At 37.4% G+C, this 27430-nt stretch overlaps 2 protein-coding genes and 1 non-coding gene across 3 annotated transcripts in view; all 3 read left to right on the forward strand.

Moving 5' to 3' along the window:
- The window catches only part of Slc10a7 (solute carrier family 10 member 7), a 321845-nt gene that overhangs the window by 198879 nt on the left and 95536 nt on the right, over positions 1-27430 (forward strand). The window lies entirely within an intron of this gene.
- Positions 4132-5072, forward strand: LOC101559917 (actin, cytoplasmic 1-like). Its single transcript, XM_004645436.2, has one exon. It carries the CDS (start codon positions 4164-4166, stop codon positions 4611-4613), a length of 450 nt encoding a protein of 149 aa, XP_004645493.2. The 5' UTR covers positions 4132-4163; the 3' UTR covers positions 4614-5072.
- LOC111813816 lies at positions 10189-10295 on the forward strand. Its single transcript, XR_002818974.1, has one exon. It is a non-coding gene; the product is annotated as a U6 spliceosomal RNA (small nuclear RNA).

Raw genomic sequence — 27430 nt, forward strand, 5'->3', positions numbered from 1 at the left:
CACATTAGACATGTCATGAAATCCGTGCAAATACAATGACTCAAACACCTTTCCTTCTCTTGTGAATGTAGGTATACCATTGCACAGTAAGTTATTCTTTGGAAATTTATTAAGTCATGCCCACAGAGGCTGTCTTGGTGCCCTGGTGATCTTGGTTGATCATGCTGTGTTTTGGTCAAGGCAACTATGGTTTAAACAAAAGGGAAGTGTTGTCAACATGAGTCACATTTCCCATGGATTATAAACTAAGAGCTGTTTTATGAATTATACTTTTATTAAAGGCATCATCCCCCCATATTTTCTGAGGGAGAAGCAAACAAAGACATAGAGACAAAGAAACAAGAGATGATTATACTCTTTTCTGTGACTAAGCAAGTAGCAGCCCTAATTTGTGTGTGTGTGTGTGTGTGTGTGTGTGTGTGTGTGTGCAGAGTCTCATTATACAGCCCAGACTCCTAATGATACTCTTGATTTCTGCCTCCCTAGAGTTGGGATAAATCGTTGATAAGTAGATTCATTCCCCCTTTTTTGGTATAAAAAATTTTTTTATATGCCTAGAAGCAATATGGCAGAATGTGAAGAAAAAAAATTAAGAAATATTTAGAAGAAATAGGAATAAACAATTACATATTTTTACACAGAAATTTAGAAATCTAATCATATATGGCGTTGTATCAGGATAGTCCTATGACCTTTTTTTTTTCTTGTCCCTTATTTTCATTTATTACACTTTTTTAAAAAAACAAACTTTTACTTGAGAGACAATATAGCAGTAATGGGTATGACATGACAAGCAGTACATATTTAGAAGACCAGAATGACAGGCATTCCAAGCATGACCCTAGTATTACACATTGCTATCTTCAGTGCAGATGATTAGTTCAAAGGTATCAGCACATATAGTTAATCAGGGTGAGAATCCTACCAATTAACTGCTAGTTTCAAAAACCTGCTAATGATTTTCAGAATCATTGCCTTAACCATCTTGTGCATATAAATGTATGGCTTTGCCCTGTCATGTTTCCTAGCTTTTCTCCTTGCCCTCTCTACATTGTTTAAACCTTAAGTTCTCACTTTCCTTTTAATTGTGTTACACCTTTCTATTTTTATTTCTTCTTTTGAGTTCTTACACTAGGGAGACTATATGATATTTACACATGTGGGTCTGGTAGGGATTTAAAGTTTAATATATCAATACTTGATGGAAAATACCAGTTCCATGTTATATCTAAGATGTTTGATATTTAGACAGATAGTGAGGTTAGGCTCAACTACCTATGTTATAGGGTAATAATATCATTAAGCTTCTCTTCTGGGGGGTTAACAACTTAAGTTTGCAGACCAAAAATTAGAGAAAAACAAGGGCTGCAAGCCAACGTTTTGGCCTTAACCTTTCAAGGTCAATGAGGACTCAGGACATAGGAGAAACTGTACTATAGTACTGTAACATCCTATAACAGTTGTGTCCCAAATTTACTGATCAAGATTATGGGGCCACAGAGGAAAATGATTGATGATGTAGAGTATGCCTAAGGAGAGTCACATGGAGAGAAAACATTCTCTCAGGCTTTCACAGAGAGCAAATTGGTCAAGCAATGGCCGTAATTCATCCACATGGCTTACAGTGACAAAGGATCTACAAACTGCAGTACAGGGTTTCAGGATAAATCCTGAGGGGATTTGGCTGACCTTGTCAGATACGAAAGTTACATTTCTTGTTATATAGGTCTTGCTTTATCTTGGTCTTCACCATCCAGCAGAAAAGTATAAAAATGAGGTATAAAAAGTAAAGGCACATTAATATGCTGAGCTATAAAAGGCTCAAGTCAACAACTTCTGACATTGCCAGTCCTATGGATAACCCACTACTATTATGGACTACTGGACTGTATTGGATTATTTTGCTGAATTCATGCACCTACAATATTGAAATGGCAATGGAATACCCATCTCTGACAAAACTAAATAATAAAAGGGGATTCAAATGAAGGATCATTTTGTGTCTGTATATACAAAACAGTATAGATATATAGCTACTTTCTCTTAATTCAGTGAAAAGAAAGATTTATACTAATAGTGTTTGGACAGGATATCATGTTTGCATCTTGTACTATGAGACAACAATATTCAATGTATTAATTTTTTTTTAAATTTTTATTTATTTGTGTGTGTGTGTGTGTGTGTGTGTGTGGCCAGCTCAGCCCACCAGGGGGCGGGGCTGGCTGGCATGTGGTGCTGGGGGATTGAACCGTGGTCCCTATGCTTTGCTAAGCGTGTTCTAAGTAGGTGCTTTAGACCATTGAGCCATCTCACCAGCCCCAATGTATTAATTATTGAAACTGCCCTACTAATTGGTTTTGAAACTGTCTCATTGCTATTTGTTTCTCAATAAAATTAATAAAAAAGGAAAATAAAAAAGCAATATGGCAGACTCCTAAATGCTGATCTTTGTTCTCATCCTAGATCATACCTCTCAAAGTATGCTTTCAAAGCCAGTCTTTTTCTTCAAAAGCAGATACTTTCTCCTGCAGTCCATCAGCCATTGTGTAGATACTCTAAGAATAAAAAGAGAATTGAGAAGTACCAATGAACAAGAATTTGGGTTCAAAAAAAAAAAAGAATTTGGTTTCAAACAGCACTTTTACTTATCTCTTTGTTTTTGAATAAATCAAATTTGACAACTTGCTTTTTATATTAGTAGCAGTCTGACTTGTACTGACAGAAAAACCTTTGGTCTTTGAGTTTTGTTGGCAATGTTGTAGTCTGTTACTCAGCAGCCACCTGTCAGCTCCTTCTCAGCAGATGCTCTTCCAGTTCCATGGGACTCACAGGTTAATAGTATAGATTCAAATCTCTGCCTTTTGGAGAGCTACACTTTTGATATTGTGATATAATAAGAAATAATGCATTTGGACTCCACTCTGGTTTCTGGCACAGTGCTCCTAAAATCTTTGTAAATAAGGGCTCTAGGAAAATATTTTGTTTTAATGTCTAGTCCTTCTCCCAGGATACCTGAATAAAACTAAGACCTCTGTAATCTCCTGGGTGATAGGAGCGTCTTTTGTCCTAATGAAGTCACTCCTGGGTAGTATACACCATAGCCTCAGGATGAGAGCTGGTTGCCATGGGAACCAGTGCTGTTATTAGAGGATTGTGACTGTGCTTCCCACCCCCAGACTTCCCGAGTGGTGACAAGGGCTTAAGGTTGAGTTGGTCACCAGTGGTCAATGCTATAATCAGCCCTGCCAGTGAAATGGAAGCTCCATTAAAAACTCAAAAGGACAGGGTTCAGAGAGCTTCTGAATAGCTGACCACACAGGTTTCTGGAGAGGGCTGGAATCTCTACAACCCTCCTCCTGTATCTCACCCCACGCCTGTCTTCCTCTGCCTGTTTATTTGTATCCATTGTAGTACTCTACAGGGTACACTGTAGAGTAAATGCATAAACATAAGTGCTTCCCTAAGTTTTATGAGCTGCTTTAGCAAAATTAACCAAACCTGAGGAGGGTCATACACATCTTCACTCGTTCCCTGGAAGTCAACTACAGGTGACCTGCAAGGACTTAAAGTTAGCATCTGAAATGGAGGATACTTTCCTGAGACTGAGCCCTCAGCCAGTGAGCACTACCACCATCTCCAGGTCTTTGGTGTTGGCACTGAGTTGAATTAGCTGGGACCCAGTAGGTGTCCACTGGAGAAGTGCTTGGTATTGAGGAAGAAAATCCCCACACCACTGATGTTGAAAGTGTTGAGTGGAAGAGAGAGCTTGGTATTTCTATATTACCTACAATTCACCTTAATTTTGCTCCAGAAGCATTTGACAAACTGCAATGAAGTTTTAAGTCACAAATACAGTTGAAAATAATAATGTTGTTTGTTCAAATACACTCACACTCCTTTGGATTTTTCTTAGCCCAGCATACTACTGGGGAAAGAGAGACCATGAACAAAGTAAGTAAATTACAGCTTATTAAAAAGAGATAAATAGTAAAGGAAAAAAAAAAAAAAAGAAGGAAAAGTTAGGTTAGAGGTTATAGGTTAAAGGGAGGAGGCAGACAGATGTGCCAGGTGTGGGGAAGAGGTTAGGAACAACAAAAAACATGAGAGCCATGAGAGAGATAGCAGGATTTCTGTGCTATGTCGCCCTGGACTTTGAGCAGGAGATGGCCACAGCTGCTTCTTCCTCCTCTTTGGAGAAGAGCTATGAGCTGCCTGATGGTCAGGTGATTACCATTGGCAACAAGCACTTCTGGTGTCCAGAGGCGCTTTTCCAGCCCTCTTTCCTTGGTATGGAATCCTGTGGCATCCACGAGACTACCTTCAATTCTATCATGAAGTACAATGTGGACATTCGCAAGGACATGTATGCCAACACAGTGCTGTCTGGTGGCACCACCATGTACCCAGGCATTGCTGATAGGATGCAGAAGGAGATCACAGCCCTGGCACCCAGCACCATGAAGATCACGATCGTTGCCCCTCCTGAACGCAAGTACTTCGTGTGGATTTGCGGCTCACTCCTGGCCTTGCTGTCCACCTTCCAGCAGATATGGACCAGCAAGCAGGAGTACGATGAGTCAGGCCCCTCCATTGTGCACCGTAAATGCTTCTAAATGGACTGAGCAGGTGCCAGGCACCTGCTGCATGAGCTGATTCCGAAGTATAATTTGCCCTGGCAAATGTACAAACCTCATGCTAGCCTCATGAAACTGGAATAAGCCTTTGAAAGAAATTTGTTCTTGAAGCTTGTATCTGATATCAGCACTGGATTGTAGAACTTGTTGCTAATTTTGACCTTGTATTCAAGTTAACTGTTTTTGGTCTGTTTTATACCTTGTGCATATCTTTGATTCATCCCCTTAGCCAATGTGGTTCGGTCACTTGGTGGTTGAGTTGAGCACACTTGGAGAAATCCGCGGCTTGGCAATCTGGGTGGCCACAGCACAGATCTGTGCAGGGATTGAGTCAGAGCTGACTGTTCCAGGATTTCTCGGGCTGGCAGGACTTGGTGAACCAGCTGTGACTCCAGTCTTTTTGCTGGTCTAACAGGGTGGTAGAGTCCAAGCCTTACAACCCTGTTTCCATCCACCATCATTGTTTTCCCACCTGAATACCGGTGGTGGTTTACTTGCCTTGAGTTGGAAACGGTTTGCATTTACACCTGTAAATTTATTCATTCTTTTAATTTATGTAAGGGTTTTGTTGTACTCAACCCTTTAAGATGACAAATTTTTGGTTTTCTTTTTCAAATTTTGCTGTTCAAATGGTAGAAAGTTCAAGCTTGGAGCCACGTGACAATCTAGGAATGTAAAGCTAGGTTTACGTGTCCACCATGAGCACCCTTGAATCAACAGCAAAGGGCAAGGGAAAGGGGAAGGAAAGACCACAAGCAAAGAATTTCTGGAACAGAAAAGTAGACAGGTGTATCCTGGTGGGGCACATTTGGTTTTCTACTGTGAGAACATTAGGACCCAGCAACATGTCATTGTGTAAGGAGAAATAAAGTGCTGCAGTACATGAAAAAAAAAAAAAAAAAAAGGATTTCTGCAAAAGTACATTCCATAAAGTGGGAACAGCAAATACAGAGGCAATTGACCATATTCTTACAGATCAGAACCAAGTTGCTTTTCCTAAAATCAGTCTTTCATTATATATTTGGTACAGGGTCTCACTACACAGCTTGCACTCATAGTGACCCTCCTGTCTCAGCCTCACCAGTGCTGGGATTATAGGCATATGCCACCACACCACTCCCAGTCTCAGTGGCCGGCTTAGTGCACCTGGGAGTGGGGCCAACATGGTATGTGGTGCCAGGTATTGAGCCCCAGTAGCAGGTGCTTAGTCTGTTGAGCTATCTCGCCAGCCCTCAAGTTCCTATCTTTACTATTTGTTTTTGATGTAATTTAACAATGTTAGAAGCAAAAGGTTTCTCTGAATCATTCTGTGTCTACCTAAATAATAATACTGTTTTCCAACATCTGAGACATCTTTTTAGGGGTCTTGCATCATGTATAACTATAAATTATAGTATTTGTTAAATACTGCATTAAAATAATTTCATGCCTTGAAACAAATTTATTTATTTTAGGAATCTGAAATACTATGCCCAACTTTTTATAGCAGCTACATCCAGGGTAGTATAAAAAGGAGAGGAAAAAAGTTTTGGTTTTTTTTTAATTTTTATTTATTTGATACAGATCTCACTATGCAGTTCAGACTCATAGTGATCTTCCTATCTCAGCCTCAAAAGAGCTGGGATTACAGATGTGTGCCGGGGCTGGCCTGGCATGCAGTACCAGGGATCAAACTCGGGTCCTTCTACTTGCCAGGCAGGTGCTTAGACAGCCAAGCTATCATCCCAGCCCCTAGAAAAGAAAATATTGTAAGATAGAAGATGTAACAGGCTGTATGCTAGGCTCTCCCTATAGATTACCTCCTATAATCAGTACAATATCCCTGTGGGGGGATTTTGTCTCCATCCTGCATAATGTTCAGAGAGATTAAATTATTTTCTCAAAACATCAAAATGGAAAATGAGGAAGCCAGAACCAAACCAGGTCCATTAGAATCTGAGACCAGTAAATAGAGCCACTGTTTGCCCATTTTTTTCATTTTTAAAATTTTATTTATTTATTTGATACAAGGTCTCACTATGCAGTTCATACTTACAGTGATCCTCCTGTCTCAGCCTCCCCGGTGCTGGATTGCAGGTGTGTACCAGAACACCTGGCTTCAGGGCTGGGATGGTGTGTCTGGGGTTCCAGGGAGGGCATGGCCTGTGGTACCAGGGATCAAACTCACTTGTGCTCAGATCACCAACCTATCTCCCAGCCCTGCCCATTTTTCTAGAAGGAACCTTATGGCAAATTTTGTTTTATGTATTTCTTTTCCTTTCCACAGGTAGGGTGATACATTAGTACAGACTGTTGATTTTGCCATCTGAATATCTGTCAGATGTACCCACATTTCTCCATCTTCACCACCAACTAGGATAGTCTTTCAGTCTGTAACTCATTGACCTGCTGTAGCTTGGCTTCCAAGCTGAGCAATTTTTAACATAAAACATTGATTGCATATTAAAATAACATGGGTAGTTTTTAGAAACATGCTGGTATGCCACAAAGAAGAACGAAATCATGTATTGACAGGGAAATGTAAATAAATAATTGGAGAGAGGACAGGAAGTCAGAAGGTAGAATGCTAAATTCTTACTCAACCCCTTTCTGTGCCAAGTTACTCTGGGACAGGGCCCCTCACAGCCCAGAGTGTGAAATGATTCAGCCAAACTGACCCAATTTACCAACCACTACAACCCCCCCCAGGAAAACCTCTGTTCTGTTTTCATGTCTACTCCCTACATGACTCGCTTCCCCATTTGATCCTGATTGAATCGATTTTACCTGAGCAGTTATACTTATAATCTTGTTGGTGGACCATAGTTTTGTCCCACCTCATGCCTGTCTTGTGAGTTCATGTGTTTCCCATTTTAGACTTGCCTCACCTTGTAGTGTTTTGCTCTGTAAAACCCCTAGAAAAGGCAGGGTCCTTGGCAACCCACTCGGGTCCCCTTCTGTCCCTCTCTCAGACAGCTTTCTTTTCCCCAACAAATATATTCTGCTCATGACCTCTGTTGTTCCTAAAATTCATTCTTCAGTTTTAGAGAACACAGACTCTTCCCAGGTATCTTTCAGGTTGAGGGTTTCATTCCCCTGTATCGCCATTATTTTGGCTATGTGTAATATTTAATCCAAAAGAGGTATTTTCTAATGTGTGATGAAACTTTAACTTGCTGCTGTGTTTTTCCCTCTGTTGTTCTACTATTCTGGTAGAAGCATCTCCTTCACATACTTGAGATAAAGTACTGCTTCCAAAGTACCAAGTGATAAGATCCTGGGAGTAAGATGACAGAATGAGAGACACTCCAGTCCCACATGTACTGCATTTCCTTATGCTTGAGTCATTGTGCACAGCTCTCTTATTTTTCTACTAGTGTGTCTCTATTAATAGTAGCAAAAATATCTATTATGCGTAAGGCCCTGTTTACATATATGATCTCTGTCTCATCTTCAGGATAACCTCCAATTTAGACACTGTTGCCCACATAAAACACATTGATCAAGTAAAGCACTGAGTAGGTAGGTTGCCTGCCCCAGGTCAGCCCTGGGCTATAGCTGTACTCAGGTGGACCAACCGTAGTGGATGCTCTCAGCTCCTTCCTCTGCTACCACTAGATGTGCCATGTTCTTCTCAAGCTTCAGCCCTTTTCTCGTGGTGTTGCCTTTGCTAACAGCCCGTTCTCTCATGCTCCTTTCTACTTAAGTTCACGTGTTCCACAAGAGATAGTTTCAGCCCTTTCTTCATTATTTTTAGACTCATTGAATTGCTCTTAACCTTCTATACAAGGAGGAAACATGACTGTTTATTAACTACCTATCAATGGCAACCTGTAATGTAAATAATATCATGTCAGTGTTGGTTATATGTTGGTAAAAATGAAGTTCAGGAGAGTGAATACCTCTCTGCGTAGTCCCCCAGTATGGGGTGAAAGCAGATTTGGACCCGACTGTGTTCAACTCCCAAGCTCTTTACCCTGTAACACATTGTTCTGCCCTGTGACTTGTTTGTGTTATGGCATAGTACATATGGCATAAGGTATTGAATTATGAGTTTCTCATAGAAGAGAATCCATGAGGTTTTTAATGATGAGCTCAAAAAATTATATGGGGGGGGAATAGAAGGTAGATAAATGGGAGGGAGATCTTTTCCAAATGGACAGGTGAAAAAGAGATGGAGGGAAGGATGGAAAGGGGTTTTTAGAAAAATAATTTGGAATGTGTGTGATGAAAATACAGTTTGCAGGTGGGAAGAGGGCCAAGGAAGAGGTGGAGAGAATGGGTGGTGGATGAAGAAAATTAAGATACATTATGCTATGAGAGGTGTTAACCAGTATGCACAGCAAATATGGACTAATAAAAATTTTAAAAAAGGAAAGCAATACTGAATTAGGTCTCCTTCAAGGCAAGAGCCATATCCGTGTTTGAAACCATAGTTCCAGAAAAGTGCTATGGAAAGTGTTTCATGAATAAATTCTTCAGTTCTTCTATAAGGCTGATCTAGAGAATTCCTGCGGTGCTGTTAGGCACTCATTTCGCAAGTGTGGTTGACTATACTTTCTCTTTCTTCAAAATGTACAGATTGCCTCTGCAGTTATGAGGAAAATGCTAAATTCACCTCTGAGATTATTGACTATATCGTACCTCTTTAGCCATGATGTGATTTAATGACTTTATCTTATAATATTTGTTTTTCTTTCTTTTTTTTTTTTTTAGTGAACACTGTGGAAAGATTAGTAAGCAAGACAAAGAGAATAAGAAGCCATAGAGAGTAGTGAGAGATGGTTTTAAATAACTTTTATAAAGCAAAGTTTTCCTCTATTCAAAGATCCTCTGAGCTCTGTGGGAGAAGATACAAATAATGTATGGTATTAGCTTTGCATGCTTGAGAATTCCACATTCTTTTCTTTGTACCCTACAGTTTAACAGAGAAACACTGACAATTTGACCGTAAGTGCCTCACCAGTCTGCTCAGGGGACTCCCATTAGAAATATAAGCTGATCCCACGGTGCCTGGGCTTCTTTCAGTCAATAACATGGCAGAGAACATGTGATATGCACAGGCAGACTGATTAGGAATGAAAGCGTATCTGTGGGTATAAATGGAGCAATAAAGGCACTGGATTGGACTTTGAAGGGGAAATCAAGGAGAGAAACAGCAGCCAAATATGAGTGCATAGAAATTTAATTTTTTTCTAAAGGCTGGGTTTCTTTATTACTTGTTTTCAGAGGAAAATGGTCAGGTTGTTCAAGGCCTAAAAGGACTTTGTTACTCTGATTCTTAGAACAATCTTCTTAGAAGCTTGCATTTTGTGACTATAAATCTGTATTCACAAAATTGTATTAATTTGACTGACTAGAATTATTAACCATATTACAGCAAGTAACTGCCAAAAGTAATTCTCTGCCATGTTCTGTGACTTTATTTTAATTGATTTTTCAGCTTATGTGATTTTTGTTTATTCTGACACATTTATTAAGTGCATGAATAAAATTATTTTGCAAATTCTTTTTGGTGTTTTTATCTAATTTAAATTGTTAAGGTAACTGCTTTTCTTCAAAATTTTCTTTTTTTGTGCTCACTTCGGCAGCACATATACTAAAATTGGAACGATACAGAGAAGATTAGCATGGCCCCTGCGCAAGGATGACATGCACATTCTTGAAGCATTCCATATTTTTTTAATATTTTTCTCCTTTTCAATTTTATATATCTTCTATTGAGCAAATTTGCATGCTTATAACTGGTAATCTGAATAACTGATTTGAAGACAACACAATGCAATATAACAACCATTGTTGAATTTCTATTATTTTATTTAGTGAAGTTCTGCCTCATTTCTAATGGTATGCTTTAAATATTTTTATCTTCTATAAAAACTAAAAAAAAAGAATACAGTAGAATAATTATAGTCATGCCACTTGTATATGCATTGTATATACTCCTGTAATATATTTAAAGTATTTTTCAAAATATAATGTTGCTTTAAATGGCAATGGAATAACCATCTCTTAAGAAACTAAAAAAAAAGGGATAAAATGAAGGACCATTTTGTATCTGTATATACATAATAATTAAGGTAGATATACAGCTACTTTTAATTCAGTGAGAAGAAGGATTTGTACTAATAATGCTTGGACAGGCTATCATATCTGCATCTTGTACTATGAATAACCACTATGAAGACAACAATTTGCAATGTATTAATTATTGAAACTGTCCTACTAATTGTTTTTCAAACTGTCTCATTGCTTTTGTTTCTCAATAAAACTATTAAAAGAAAAAAAACCACAAAATTCCCTTTTTTTTTTTTTTTTTTTATTGCCGTACTCAATACTGCTGATTTAGCTTTCTTTCTGGCCCACTATTGGCATTATTGTCCACGTCAGCAACCCATACAATTAAGCTGTATGCTTAGCAGTATCATTTGATGTTTCACAAAGATTTGAAAGTCAAAACTGAATGTGATTGATTGCTGCAACATATGTTAATATTAGGATTCCAGAGCTGTGTTAGGGAATAAATCATTCCCTGTAATAACAAAGATAATGCCTCTAACATTACTCATTTTATGTTCTATCAGTAACCAAGCCTTAGGAAGCAGGCTGTCTGCTGCACAGCCTTCATAGTATATGAATCACAAGGTGAAAGTTCATAGAAACATCATTTATGATAGTAGAATTTACCTGTCAATATTGCCAGTAAAGACATATTCAAAGAAAGATCATCCCATTTCCTTTATCCCTTTGCGGTTTTTCTCCTCTGTATTTTTCTTGACCTCTGATGTTTAAAAATGAAACTGTCCTGTTATATTTAAACATATTGGTTGATGAAGACATTACTAATGATGTTAACCAACACTTTTTGAAAATTTACTAAGTGCCAAGTACTATGTTATGCAATTAGCACATAGAACTTAAAGCCTCACAGTAGCATTAAAGGGTGGAGAACTGGTGGCCATTGTTACTGAGGAAACTACAGCCCAGAAAGGTAGTTATTTCCCTAGGGTCATGGTAAGACAAGACCTGAATCCGGGCTATCCATGCCCATTATGCTGGCTGTCTGCTGAAGGAAGGTATGAAGCATGTTGTCGCTGTCCTTAGTGGCGTGCTCTCATTTTGCTATGACTAATAATGACTAATGAGTTATAATGGAAGACAGACAAATAAGTAGCAGCATGGTGCCTCCTGATAGGTGCTGCTCCTGGTCAACAGAACACAAAGACGAGGCTGGGCCAGAAGCTCTCAGAACAACTCGTCATTATTTAATTACAATTGGGATGATTTAAAAGGCTTAAAATTGACAAACACTAAATGTGAACATTGGACACACTATTGTTGACTACTGTACCTTAATTTTTACATGTGACTCTAGATACTGGCTGAAGCTATTTTCTTACTTACTGTTTCCAACTTACTCCCAGATTGTTTTGAATATTTGCACTTTGGAAGAAACTATTTGTAGAACTTTCAACTGTGACATAAATTGAATATATTGACAAAAATATATTATGCAATTTGGCTTCAGTATCTTGTGGATTTATTGAGGAAAGGGAGAGGAAGGGGCACATACTATATTCTTTTTTAATTTTCAGTCATACTCCTTTAAAATGTTAGGCTAAACAGAATGATTTCTTTTTTTCTTTACATAATCAAGCCAATGCAGGGTTACTACCTCTGTAAAAGTAACAACTTGCTAATTTAGTGTCAAAGCCTCAAGTGGGTTAATTTCTCATGATTTGTTGTCAGCAGCTTTAGAAAGTTTTAGAAAGTTTTAACCGTTCTGTTTCAGGAAAGCTCTACTGCAGTACCATTGACAAAGCGTTTGTACCATTAAGCTTTCAAACTCTTACTCAGCTGTCAACACATGGGCACTTTCTGGAGCCAGCTCCTCTCATGCTGTGCACTGCCTGCAGCTTGCCAGAAGCTGAACTTTGACTAAAAGGGCTGATTTCCCATCTCTTACCCTTGTTCTCATTTAGTGCTAAAACCTGCTTAAAGTCCTCCTTTTATTCTGAAAAGTACACATGCATGTGTCATCTCTTAAACCATTCTGATGTGGAGGGAAGGGGCTCCAAAGACATGCTAGACATCTTAACGAATAATTGATTAGAAAGGAGTCTGGCAGTGTTAATTGTGAGCTGAAGTCTAATGAACGCCCAAACAGAGCTTTCTGCACCTTTCCAAATTTTAGGTAGTTTTTAATATCGAGCAAGAAGAGCAGAATGCTCTTCAGAATGCTCTGAAATTTAAAGAGGTTTTTTGTTTTGTTTTGTTTTGTTTTGTTTCATCTTCTTTTTTAAGCCACAATGGGATTGAAATTGCTTTAGTCACTTGCTACAGTTCGATGAAAGGCTCACTTGTTTTTGACTACGTATTGGTATTTTATGATGGTTTGGGTTTGTTTTTAATATTTGTCTGCCTGAAGCCATTTTGTGAACATACATATATAAATACATACATTTATTTATTTATTTATTTATTTCTCTTGAACAGCAGCAGATAGATTGGACATACGAACCCGTGGAACTAATGGAAAAAGAGAAAAGTGGAAGTTGGATGAAATGATAAATTCCTCAACTTACCAAAATTAAGCAAAAATGTTTCCTCTGTGGAGGCTCCATTTATATTTTAAATGCTACTTTTCAAGAAAAACTGCAAAATCTCAAATTTTATTACATGGAAAACAGTATAAATAGTTTTAAAATAGGACTGGCATTCAGTGTCTACATTCAGTAGGACTTCACAGACAATTGAGAGGTTGTGGTTGTGTATTGCCTAATAGAAGTAGCCACATGTGGCTAATTAAATTTAAATTCAAATTAATTTAAAAATTAAATGAAATTGAAAATGTTGTGCCTTAGTTGCACTAGCTACCTTTTAAGGCTTCATAGCTACATGAGACAGTGGCTATTGTAGCAAACATTTAAAATTATATAGCATTTCACTATAGAAAGTCCTGTCCAACAACGATGTTGTAGTGGCCAATGCTGTAATAGGGAAAATGAACAAAAATGTTTGTTTGCTTTGCCTTGTTCTGTTTGATTTTATTGTTGCTGCTTTGTTTTGTTTTCAGTTTTAGTTAAGAGGTTTTAAAATTTCTTTATGGAAGTAGGAAATATGTAACTGTTAGAAAATAGTACTGTGAGAATTTTGCTATTCATCTTGATATCATAACATTGTGATACCTGACAGCACACAGATCTATAAATACATTATTCCAGGAGCTTGGGAACTGAAGAAATGCCTGTCAGGGAGCTACACCATATTTTTAGTATAAATAGCAAAACGTGTCTTGCTATATAGGTTGAGCACAAGAGAAGAAAATCTGAGTTAAAAGTAAAACTTTCTTTATCCCCACTGATTTTATAACCCAAGAACATTTTCAGCACAGATATTTTGTCTTCTGTGTGATAAAGGATTAAGAAAGCAGTTTCTTTCCATTGACATGAGAAAGTAAATTCTTAAGTCTTATAGGGCTATTTTACTGTAAATCTAGTATATGTCCACTGTGTATAATTTATGAAATACACAAAAGCACAGACAAGATAAAAATTTATTGGAAATTCTGTTAACAACTATTTTGAACAATATGTGTTTTCTAGTCTTTCAAAATTATAAAAATATTGACTGACAGAGATAATATTGCCAGCTAAATGGGGCTTACTGTGTGCTGTGAACTCTCCATTCATGTTGTCATTTAATGCTTACAGCAGCCTTGTGAAGAAACAATTCCAAACTTTTACACTCCTGTTTCATTTTAGAAACTGAGAAACTGGAAACCAAGAGCAAAACCAACATATTTGGCTTGGGGCAAAATCTGACCTGAAATGACATGAAGTTTTCTTTATTCTGTATTTTTATCACAAAGTATAAGTATGAATAGCATGCATTTCATGACAGAATGCAATGTGTTTTATTATGGAGTTCCCCCTGGACCCCACTGGCATGAATCCTTAACATGTATACCCTACATAACCTTCCAAAACTCTGACAGATTTGAAATTCGGCAGGCACTAGCATTTTAGATAAGACACATAAAACTTAATATCCAACTCTTATTGAAGAGGACAGAACTACATGAACTAGCTTGCCCACATCCTCCTGGTGAGTAGGAAGTGAGCCAAAACTCAGAGAAGATTTATTTGCTCCAGAAGTTGAGTACCTAATGCACTGTTTTGAATAAAGTTGAAGAACAGGAAATATATACCTATACCTTCTAGATCCTGAACAGAATTTTCGATGTTAGTAACTAAGTAACCATTAAATGTGATGATTTTAAGTGTAACACTCATCAAATAGTAAGATACTTCATTGAATGTTTGGGCATCAGTTCAATTGTTTAAGAACAAAATTCTGTTTGGTTTTTTTAAAAAACTGGGATTGAGCTCAGGACCTTGTACTTGCCAGGCAGGCACCATGCCACTGAGCTGTATATCCCTGGCTGTCACCTGGGCTTTAAATAGAGCTAAACATTTTTAAGGTAGAGTACAGACACACAGTATAGAGTACAGCTATAAAGTAAGTAGCTGTTAATCATGATGTTTTAACATTTTGATGTATACTTTGTCATTTTTAAATTATATATACGATTTTTACCATATTACAAATTTAGGTATCCAGATAAAAATTTCATATTCCGGCATCTTATTTTTCTGCACTTTCATACTCTACCCTTGAATGAGTCCTAAAATCTCTGCCTCATAAACCCTTCCTGTCCCCACAAATAATTTAAAATTTAAATTCAAATATACTTTGATGAAAAGGAAGGAAATACAAGGTGTGATAAAGCGTATGGCGAATGCTGATGCTAAAGAACATCCAGTGAGAGTTAGGGATCGTCAGTGTGAGAAGTGGTGCCTCGAGCCCCAGTCAGTGTGTGACAGCTTTCAGTCTGTTCAGTGTAGCAGTTAGTTGTGAGCTATGGTTGAGGGAGGTATGTTGCAGATCATGGGTCACAAGCAACACGTCTCCATGGGCTATGTCATTGTGCCACTTTAGATTACAGCTATTTAAGAAATGTCATCACAGGGCTGGTGAAATAGCCCAGCAGTCTCCAGTGCCTGCTTAGGCAAGCTTAGGCAGGCTCAGGGAACTGCAGTTCGATCCCCAACACCACATACGGCGCCAGCCCCCACCCTCAGGGTGGGCTGAGATGGCCAAAAAAAGAAAGAAAAGAGAAAAAAGAGAATGTCATCACAGGAAATCATTTGGCTCTATAGTTATGGCCTGAGACTAAGGTTAAGAGTTCTCACAAAAAATCACCTCGTTTTCCTCCTGTGAATAAAGTGCTTCAATTAAGATCCAACATCAAGGTGATATTCATTAGATTTTATGACCTTGGTGGAATTGAGCAACCTGGGTTTGTACCCAGGACACACAAATTCCAAAGGCAAATACTGTGTATAAGAAAATCAAGTTGTAAGATCTATATCTTTTTGTGGATTGCCCTAGGGCACTCTATGTATATTCAATAATAAGTCTTCTGATTCAGTACAACTATGTCATATCTAAACTTAGCTAATCAAGAGTAGCTCATATACTTACAAGGAGGATGACTAATTTCTTTTTTTAAAAAGGCATGATTTACTTCCTTCTGAAATGAATCTTAAGAGTCCAGACAAATATAACTCTTTTTCTATGTGAACTACTCTGTTGGATGTAAGCAGAAAGCATTGTTATACTCACTCATTTCCATCCCTTTCCGTTTACTCCATAATTCAATCATCTTATTTCTGGTTAAAATTTCGGAATGAACCTATGATTTTTCCAGTCATTTTCAGGTATTGAAATGAAAACAGGTATGGAAGAAAACAGAGCATCTTAAGTCACAACAGCCCAGGCACATATGAGAATACTGATCAACTGGACTTCTTTATAATTAAAAATATCTGTTTATCAAAAGCTACTATTAAGAGAGTAAAGGTCCTGCCACAGAATTCAAGATGTTTAGAATGCCCTCATCTTTTTCAGATATTTGCCAAAGGATCCATACCCTAAGTATCCATGCAAATTAATAAAAAGGTGACATGATTTTTTAAAAAGTAGATTTGAATAGATACATTTCAAAGATGATTTCCAGATCTTCATTGGGCATATGAAAAACTGTTCATAAGCTATCAGAAAAATCCAAATTAAAGCTAAAATGAGACACTACTATGCATGCATCATAGTAGCAAAAATGTACAGAATTACCAGTAACAGGTGTTGATGCAAATGCCTAGTAACTGGAATCCTTATACTTTGCTGGTGAAAATGAATGGAGAACAGTTCTCGTACTTTGGGAACTTCTCAATGTGGACTAATGCTAAGCATGTGCCTATCTGTGCCTTAGCAGTTCTGTCCTCAGGTACATTCTCAACAGCAAAAGGCTGTATATCCACCAAAAGACATGTAGAGAACTGTTAATAGCAACTTTTGTTTAAAACTCAAAGTGGAAAAAAACTCAAAAGACCATCATTAGGAGGAAGGATAATATGTGTGTATAGTAGAATCCAAAGTAGGAAAGGAAAAGATGAGCTACTACCTTCCACAAAAGCATGGCTGTCTTTCATTGACTTCATAAAAAGCATGGAAGCTAGACACAGAAATCAAATAAATGATTATATGTATATAAAGTTCAAGATAAGAAAAATTAACCTATGATAATGAAAATCAGGTGCCTTTGGTACCTTGGACCAACTAGAAGTGTGAGGGATTTTTCTGAATTAGTAAAATTTCTTTTAATTGGGTACATTATCCGTTGTGTCAATCAGCTTTCCCATTATTGGGACACTGTACCCAATGCCCACAGTTTAAACAAGGAGAGTTTAAGTTGTATCATAGTTCAAGAGGATTGGTCCACGGTTCATTGGCTCCAGGGCAGAAGCATCATGTGGAGGAAAGGTGCTCCCCTCGTGGCAATCAGGACACCAGTAGAAAAGGAAGGAGACAGGGAGGGAGACATAACCCTCTGAAAGAACACCGGGTAACAGTCCTTTTCCCACTGGGCCCCACTTCCTAACAGCACATTTAGCTATGAATTAACTCATCAGTGGGTTGGTCTACAGGTGAGTATAGTGCCTCCACAGTCCTGTCACCTTCCAAAAGCCCTATCTCTGAACACAAGAACTTTGGGGCATATTCTAAGTCCAAACCATAACATGTCAGGCATGTGTAAGGATGTATGAGACTTACATGTAAAGCTTTATACTGTGTTATACTTCAGTAAACAAAAAAGCCTAGTTCAGTCCATTGCTAGAACTTCACTCTGATCCAATTAAATGCTTGTCGCCTTCTGCTCTGCTAACTCACAGTCAGTAATGTACAGTAGGGAAAACCAATTGTGTTACGTTTCTGTTGTTTTCCCTGGTTGTTTCCTCTCCCAATTTTGAGCCACTGTCTTTGTCCCCTCAAGAATCAGGCACATGGAGGAAAGAGATATTAAGAGAAGAATGGAGCAGTCTTTTATGTTTTGAGTTACAGTCAAGCTCTGATGCCCTCTGCAATGTAGCACTGAAACTTTTTGATGTGTACATTTGCAGACTTCCTCTTTATTTTGTAGGATGCATCTGTGAGTTTTTAACCGATCCAGATTTCTGTAGTATCCCAAGCCAGCATTACACAGAGGCAGTCATCCTCTTGCACCATCAGCAACAGCTCATGGCTTCATAGTGCATCTGCACGTGGAGTTCTGGTCAGGAAGACACAAGTACCCTTCTCTCCCTGTGCTACTTGACTGCTGAAAAAACTGGCATGTCTCTACCTGATCAGTGGAGAGTTCATATTTCTGCCAATGTTGCTACTCTCCCTTTTCCCTTTTGAGCTTTTTGACTTCAGTGTTATCCAGAAGGAAACCAAGCCCCAGTCCCTAGTGTTTACCTCCTATTTCCCTTAAATTCTCTTACGTGTTTCTCTGAAGCCCAGTCACTTAACCACCTTGGAGAGGAGGTTGGATAGGTATACTCCAAAGCAGTTTTCACCAAAGTAGTTTTCACCAGTCTTACTTTTGTGTATAATTGGGATGTGGCTTATGGTAGAGCACAGTTACTGTTTTAAGCTATCTGGCAAATTAATGGCACTTGTGTAGAAAGAATCATCTATCTCTCCCCTTTCTCAGCTAATTACATGAAGCTTTTCTGAATGAAAAGCAACTCTCCAGAGTCCTAAATAAGCCCCATGAGGTTACTTTTGTTCTTTAAATGTTCCACCACAAAAATATTTCAGGTAGAAATGAATACTGAGAAATACAGGTTTATCATGCACACATATACACGTATGAAATCCTATGCACAAAGATTACTGGAACCTTCTGAGTGGTCATCAGTTATTCTTTGAATCTCTGTTTATACATCTTTATTGACTATATCATCGGCATAAGAATAAAATTAGGTACATCATAAATTACATGTACATACATTAACGAAGTGCTAATTTAGTGGTATTTCTTTCTTCTTTCTACCTGGATGATGGGACCTGTCATTCCCTTTGTCTTGGAGAAGCCACTTTCTTTAGTTACATGCTATAGATAGAACAGAGATGGATAGAGTTATAGAGTGCATTATAAATATGTGTCATTTCTTGGCACATTTAATATTTACACCCTCAGTATGGATATTCAATATTTCAGTGAAAATCCACTGTAGTCAAGTAAGCATAGGCTTGATGTTAGTATGATCTAAATTCAAACCCCACCTCCATAACTTCTAGCCAACTGTCTGTTGAACAAATTTACAGAAGTCTTCCTTTATTCCAGACCCTATTGCAGAAACTGAGGAGAGATGGAATACAAATGAGCTCTCTTATATGGCTTAGTTTGGGGGAATAATGAAAGAACCATGAGAAAAACAGATAGTAAGCAAACAAATACATAGAACACCAAGCAGTGATAAGTTTTATGGACATAAAGGATAGTAAGGAGCTGGAAATCGCTAGGGGGAGGAAAATGGGAAACAGGGACTGGCGAGAATGTTCTAGATAAGCTGGCCAAGAAGAGCCTTGTCAAAGACTTGAATAAAGCCAAGAAAGAAGGTGTAAGGGAAGATGGTAAAAGAGAAAAGTGCAATATTTCCAGAATTCAAACAAAGCTTTTCAAGATGAAGGAAGTCTAAGTATTTGAGCGATGGAATAAAGTCTCTCAGGAGCAGCGTGACCTTTGGATAAGTTGTTTGCTTTTTGGAATGATAGCTGATACATTTTCAAGGATTGAGCTAATTCCTGTCAAGTACATGTTACATAGTAGAAGGGTAATGAAAGATCTTTTTTTTTTCTGTATTTAGGACAGGATCTTCAGGGTCTCACTATATAGATCAGACTTGTAGTGTTTCTCCTGTTTTTAGCCTCCCAAGCACTGGGATTACAGGCACGTGCCACCACGCCTAGTCTCAGTTGCTGTCTCAGCATGCCCTGAGGCAGGGCTGGCACAGCCCACTGGGGATTGAACCCCAGCTGCTGCGCTCTGCCTAAGCAGGCACTTTATAGTCTGCTGAGCTATCAGGCTGGCCTGATAGATTTTCTTTACGTTTAATGTATATAACAAAATATGGGTTTAAAATTCACAGTAAAAGATTTTTAAGTGAAAAAAAAAAAAAGAAGATATTTAAGTGGTCTCAAGTAAGTTTGTGAATTTGCAGAGTATTTAATTAACTACATAGACAAGCCAAAATTTGAAAAATAAACTGTAGTAGTTATAGAACTGTAGTCTTGTCTTTTAAACATGCTATATTAGTAACAAGTGACTAAGTGACTAATTTGATGTGTTGTGAGTCTACAGTAATTGTCATATATTTAAATAGGATGGAATTTTCCATGTACCATTTGTTTAAAGCAATTTGTGTAAACAAATGGATAGAAGCCATTTGTTTAAAAGGTGAGAAATGAGAAAGTCAAATATTCAGCATTCATTGAGGTCTGTTTTGCTTAGTTATGTTTCCTGTGAATGATCTGAAAATTATGCCCATTTGAAATCTAAGAAATAAGGTAATTGATTTGGCACTTATCTATTCCAGGCATTTCATAATGTGTTAAAGCTGATTTTTAAATATGCTTTCAATTTTACAAATTTTGCTCTACAATATGGTATGTGATCTAACCTATATAGTAATGACAAAATGCAGCTGCTCTACACTCTTTGAAGTAATATGAAATTATGATATCTTTGGCTACATCACATTATTTATATCTCAACTAAACTATTTTATAAAACTCAGACATTAAAAATCCTACCCAGGAAGTAGTATAGAATGAGGATATATTTTCAAGAATGTGTGTTCAGAAAATTTATATAAATTTAAATACGTTTTTATGTATTGTACTTTTCTCCAGAAGAATTCTATATGCTTTTTTGCAAACATGACTCTTAGATGTTTAAAAGCATGTCTGATGCCTTACGTGAAACGAAATAAAGTCATTTTACTTAAAATAAATTATTTTTCCAGATTTGCTCAGGTACATTTATGTAGGTACTGAGAACAAGAATTCCTTTTCACATTTAAATACACAGCACACCAGCTGCTACCCTAGAGAAAGAGGGAAAAACTGAATTTCTGTGGCAATGTATAGAACTAAATTTATTGAAATCCCAGTGAAAGCCGTTGCTGTGTTTGATATAATAGGGAAAATTCCATAAGATTTCCTAGATTGCATTTCCTCATGTTAATCTTCGTAGTCCTTGTGCTCCCAGGTCAGTTTGTAAACATGCTTCATTCATTTAGAATGAAAACTCACACCTCAAAAGCCGGGCAGGTTTGGTAATTACAAGACATTGTATTTCAAATGACATGACTACTCCTTGTTGTAAACACTGAATCCATTGAATTTGCTTCGGAAAGGTTGGAGCTTGGTGACCCCCATTTGTTGCTTTTCTTCAAATGCAGAAGAAATGAATTTGTGTTCTAAAGTGTGATTTTGATGAGCTTATGGCAGCCTTTTTTGTATCTTTAGTTCAAAGCTTTTCCCTAGTTATATTTCTGATTTCAAGTGCACTTTTAAAATCCATTTTTCATTTAAGAGGTTAATATGTGTATTGTGAATTACTTGGATTTTCTTTCACAGATCATCTTTTCACCCATCCTGTTTTCTAAAAGTAGACACAATCAAATGTTTTTGTTCCTCTTAAGAGATCCCTGACAGGCCCATGACACTGGCTACTGCTGTAGCTGTATATTTCTATACATAATTGATGACGGGAGCCTGAGCAGAAGGCACCAGTCCACAAGCACTGTAGATTACCATACAGTGAGAGGTTTTAGGTCTTTCCATTTTCCACTGTTGAATAGGGAAAAAAAGAAAAAAAAAAAACAACTCCTTGCTTACAAAAATTCCAAAAGGAGTGGGTTTACCATAGTGATAAATATTCTTCAGAGAACAGAGCATTCACCAGCCTTAGAGGTTATGTATAGTCTTTTTTTTTCTTTGTGTGTGTGTGTGTTTGTGTGTGTGTGTGTGTGTGTGTGTGTGCGTGCGTGTGTGTGTAGTCTTTAGATCCTAACTTTCTTCATGTGTTCCTCCACAGCTGTGTCTCAATTTAGGAACCCTGGCCAGGTTTGATTTTTCTGACATTTTGGCAGTAGGGCTTTAAAAAAAAAAAAATGTTGTAGTGCTGAGAAAAGTTAAATTCCAAATAGTATTTTTTGAGATATTTCTTAATCTAATTGCCCTTTTTGTTGTTTTGATTTACTAGAAGATGAAAAGGCCAAGAGACTTAACTGTTTATCTTTTCAGAAGGATTCTGTGAGAGTCATGTCCTGCAGTGCTTTAAGGCGTCCTGTTCCCTGTGTCCTGTCTTCCTTCTCCAGTGAACACTGTGAGCACTTTCTTGGCTTCAGGCCTCTGTCTGGGCTGCTCACCCCCTCACTGCCCTGCTTCTCCCACAGCCAAACCATCTCCTGGCCCCTCCTGTTCTCTCTGCCTGTCTTGGCCATCCCCGCTCTTGATCGGGCCTCAGCTTAGATGTCATTTCAGGAGTACGAGGCCTGCTGAGGGGAAGCCACATCCTTTCCTAATCCACATTACCAGCCTTTCCCTTTATACAGTACTTTGTTGTCACTGTTAAGAGATTAGGTCTCAAGGGCTTACCTAACATAGAATAGGCGTCCAATAATTATTTGTTAAGTAAAGCTACAATGATCCTGATAATCTCAAATTGAACTTTAAACATAAAACATAATACAGATTGTCTCTCTGGTTCCATAAATTCCAGACTGTTCAATGGATTTGTAATAAACTATAAATAAAAATAGCTGTCATTTATAAAATAATGTAAAAAATGTTAACATTGAGAGATACCACTTTTATATGTTACTACATAATAAAAAAACTATATAGAATTACAAAAAAAATACAGATTGTTAAGTTTTAGGGGATAAATTGTTAGAATTTATAGGCTTCCTAGACTTTTACTTTCTCTTGGTGTAGATGCTTAAGAAAGCTGTGACAAGGAAAAAATAGATTTAAACTATTATTGTGTTACACCTTTAATGACTTATGAAACTTTTTTTAATTTCACATGATCAATGCAACAAAACCTGTGTTAATTAAGAAATAAATGTAGCTAAAAATGTAATTTAAATTAAACTCACACAGGAAATATATCTATTTAATTCTAAACTCTGGGCTTTGTTTTGATTCCTTTTTAAAAAACATAATTTCTCAGAAGGAAGAGAGTTTCACTAAGTCTGTATATTTTTTTAGTCTCCTGTTTTTCAGAGTAGGAGCAAATATCATGTGGGGGGTAGTAGTCATTATTTCTTGGACTTCCATTATACTTTTAGAGAACAGAATGCATAAATGTTTTACCTCCTTTTAACCAAGAAAAAATGAAAATGCTCTAAAGCCTTTGCATATGATGGCTTTTTGAAAATATTTTATAGTTCAAAAATAAACATTTTAAAGAAAATGTTTATTGAACAGAGTCAGTGACCCATTTGCAAATTAGCTTCCTAAAATTTGTAAATTAGTCATTGATTTCTAGGAACAGTAATTTTCAATTCCAACCTTATAAGTGAAGATTACACCATAAACACTTTTTCATCCATAAGGAAACTGAGCTATGAGTGTTGTAGGTTCTAGAACCTCAAATCCTGACCTCAAAATCACTGTTTGACTTTGATTAAATTAGCTAATCTTGTTGAGTAATAGCATATACTGGTAATCCGAGCATTTGGGAGGCTGAGGTAGAAGGATTGCTGAGAATTTGAGGCTTTCCTGGGCTACATAGTTCGAAGCTAGAACCAGCCTGAACCACAAAGCAATACCTTGTCTTCAAACAAAAAAAAGCTGATCTCTGTATTCATTGGTTTATTCATCTGCCAATGAAGATAATAACTGTACCTATCCATTGCCCTGTTTCAGAATTGTATCAACTTTCAGAATACATATAAGAGTATGCGGCGGCACACATCCTTAATAAATACTGCCTATTGTTATTATAATTATCAGTCCTAGAAGCAAGAGATCGTTTTTTCTTCTTTAATTCAAAAAGTTAATTGAGCTTCTACTACACTCCGTGGATATGACTTAGTGCAGGGAATTCAAGATGGAGTTAAGATAAGTGTGGTCCATACCCTCAGAGACTTTACAGCCTAGTGGAAGAAATGCAGATATAAGTGAAAGAAGCAAATAAATGAACATAAAATTGCAGCCCTGATACTTGCTGTGGAGAAGGTCCATGGTGTCACGAGTGCATATTTAGGGATAACTGCTAGTGGCAAGAAGGCTTCCTGAATGATGAAAGGAAACTAGTATGCGCTGGCAGGTGCTGACAGGGGTCTTTAAGTAATAGATCAAGGCCCTGTTGCTGCAGTGTGGAGACCCAAGTGGAGATGGGGAGAGATGGAAATGGAGAAGTAGGCAAGAGCAGCTTGTGCAGACGGTGAGGAGCAGCCAGACAGTGAGTAGTGAGACGTTACTAAGGGCTGCATTTCAGCGTGGCAAGAGAAGTTGGGGGAAAGTGACCCCTTGCCACGTGTTAAACTGGTTGCAGGCAAAATTTTAAAACCTAAACATTTGTCATTGCACTCTCTCCTTCCCTGTTCTACCTGAGTCTTTCCACCTGGGCCCATTGCTCTCCTGCCACTGCACCCCGCTACATCAAGCCGTTCAGGCTGCCTTGCTGAAAAAGGTGCCTCCTGCTCCACAGTGATCCACCTTCCAGGATTCTACCAACTCTCATTGTGAAAGAAGTTTCAGATTCATAAAAGCATTTGCAGGAAAACATACTCACTACTTTGTGAATGGTTTAACCTCAAAATGTGTTCTCAAACTTTTGGAAGTCTTATATCACAAAAATTTATTGAGAACCACAGAGAGCTTATATGCCTGGTATCTCTCTGTATTTACTGTATTTGAAATGAAAGCCAGGAAATTACTCATTTAAAAATAATATTAAACTGCATGATAGAGAGACCTATTTTTCTATGAAAAGTAATTATATTTTCAAAAAATACTAGTGAGAAAAGTATCATTGCTTTACATTTTGCAAATCTCTTTCATATCTGGCTTTAGTATATTATATTTAGAGCAGCTAAAGTATATTCTGGTTCTGTATTGAGTCTGTCTTAATATCAAATGTCATTGTAGCCTGGGAAAACTATACTGTAGAATGGTGAGAGAGTGACAGTCATAAATGCAAATAAAGTGTTGCTATTATTGTAAGGGTAGTTTTTAATCTCTGACCTTCAAAAAAAACGGTCTAGGGACCCCTGGGTCTCTCGACAGCCCTATGAGAGCTATCATTCTGAAAGAAGGCACACAGTGTTAAAACAAGAAGCTTATTAAGCCAAAAGACTCATCTGAGATGGCAATACAGATCATCTAAAAAATGAGTTGAAAGAAATTCAGCAGCATGGTTCTAATTTGGTTTTTGTTTTTCACTACTTCCGTGTTATCTGTGCTGTAACCCATGAAATCCTTTAAAAGTTCCAAATGATTTTTTAGCATTGACAGAGATTCCTGTGAGTGTTTAAACAATACAGTATTTGAAATTCTTGAAACATGGTCTTTCTGCCTTGGTTGACTGATACAAGGCTTATTTCCGATTCAAAGTGAATTGTGATTCCCGCATGGTTCTGTGAGCATCAGGTCATTTAGCTTTCTGAGACACAGCCTTGTCACCTGGAGACTTAAGCTTCACTGTGTTTATCTTTCAAGAAGAGATCATTTGCAAAGTGTAACTAAAATAACAAGAGAATTGTTCATTTCTGTGGTCTCTTGCACTTAAAAAATGACTGGACTTGATATTTTATATGGTATAGAAGTGCTTTTAAAAAAAAAAACCATTTATCACTACATGCTGATAGTATGTAATGTTTCCATTTCTTGTGTAGAATTGGTGCATTTATGCACTGCATTTTAATTCCTTTTATCATCATCCCCTTTCTCTCCTACCTTTCTGGAGGGAGCTAAAAGTATTTCGAATGACTCAAGGTTTAATAATGAATTTGGCTTCTTGTGTTGAAAAACTTTTTTATTAATACTTCTTTTTTTTTCTTTTGTATTTTAGGGAAGGGTCTACAGGGTGTTCAGGGTCTCACTACTAGATCAGACTTGTAGTGATCCAGCTATTTATAGTCTCCCAAGAGCTGGGATTACAGGCGCACACACCACCATACCCAGTCTCAATTGTAGTCTCAGAGCGCCCCAGGGACTTGTGTTGAAAAACTTGAACAACATTTCTTTAGATAAATTTTGTTGCATTTACTGAAAAGTTATTTTTCATTTCTTTTAAACATCATTTTTACCTATGATTTTAAGTTCTACCATTACTATTGAGAAATTCAAACTTTTTAATTTGTGTTAATATGTATCTATACATTCAATATTAAATACTTTATTTCTCCCCTTCACCATCATAAAAGTACCTGCAGGAGAAGTAGATCACAGTGATGGGAAAATACTGCTAAATCTTTCTTTCTCTTTGAATCCGTGGATCATCACAGCTAATGCTCTTGGCCATTATAGTTTACTTCCCAGATCATAGGTAATTGCTGTCCTTTAAAAGGGATGTACATAAATGATAAAACATTCAGAAGGACAGCGGGAAAAGTCATTTGCTCTCTTTCATTTGAAATGGAATTCTTGGGTTATCTTTAAGATGTGTCACTCAAAGATAAAACAGGAACATGTTGGACTTGAGAAGAGGTCACAGATGAGGAGCCCCCAGGCCACATGCAGACCACAGATGTGCGTCCTTGGCATGCATAGTGGGCTGTGTGTCAGGCCCGTGTGTCCTTCTGAATTCAAATGCATATGCTCTTGTTTCCCAGATTACTGCATTATCTTATTGTCCTATCCAAGGCCCGGTTCATACATTTACCTTGCCGATCTGGCTGCTGCCAGTATTTGGATTAGCAGCACTACAAAGAGCAGTTGCATCTGGGGGAAAGAGAAAAACAGAATCTAAGGAGATTACAATGTGCACAGTGATAAAGGACCCTAACAGAAAATGTCATGACAAGAATGTATAGTTACTGATCCTAGAATGCATGAAAGAATTCTGTAACTTTAAAAATAAGTGGGAAGCAATGATTAAGGCGTGTGCCTCAAAAAAAGCGTTTATTATATAAAGATTTTTAAATAATTCAACACAGGAATTAGGACACACAATTATGAAAGGAGATTGTGTCCTCCTAAAAGAGGTTCCTATAAAAAATCTTAATTTGAATATTACTTATGTGGTATTGGTTTACTTATACAAAATATTTAATGTACAACTAAATATGTAGAATCAAGCATACAACTCATTTGTCAAATGCAGACCTTTGCTGGGCTGCTTTATCTGGAAAGTCCCACAGCACCACCTAGTGCCCTGAACTTTATTTTGCATAATAGTTTATAATTTT

This window comes from Octodon degus, unplaced genomic scaffold (assembly GCF_000260255.1).
Source record: "Octodon degus isolate 3935 unplaced genomic scaffold, OctDeg1.0 scaffold00227, whole genome shotgun sequence".
NCBI classification, from domain to species: domain Eukaryota; kingdom Metazoa; phylum Chordata; class Mammalia; order Rodentia; family Octodontidae; genus Octodon; species Octodon degus.

Bases quoted from the DNA above. Each gene is read 5' to 3' on its own strand.
- LOC101559917 (XM_004645436.2), top strand. From the start codon at position 4,164: ATGGCCACAGCTGCTTCTTCCTCCTCTTTGGAGAAGAGCTATGAGCTG.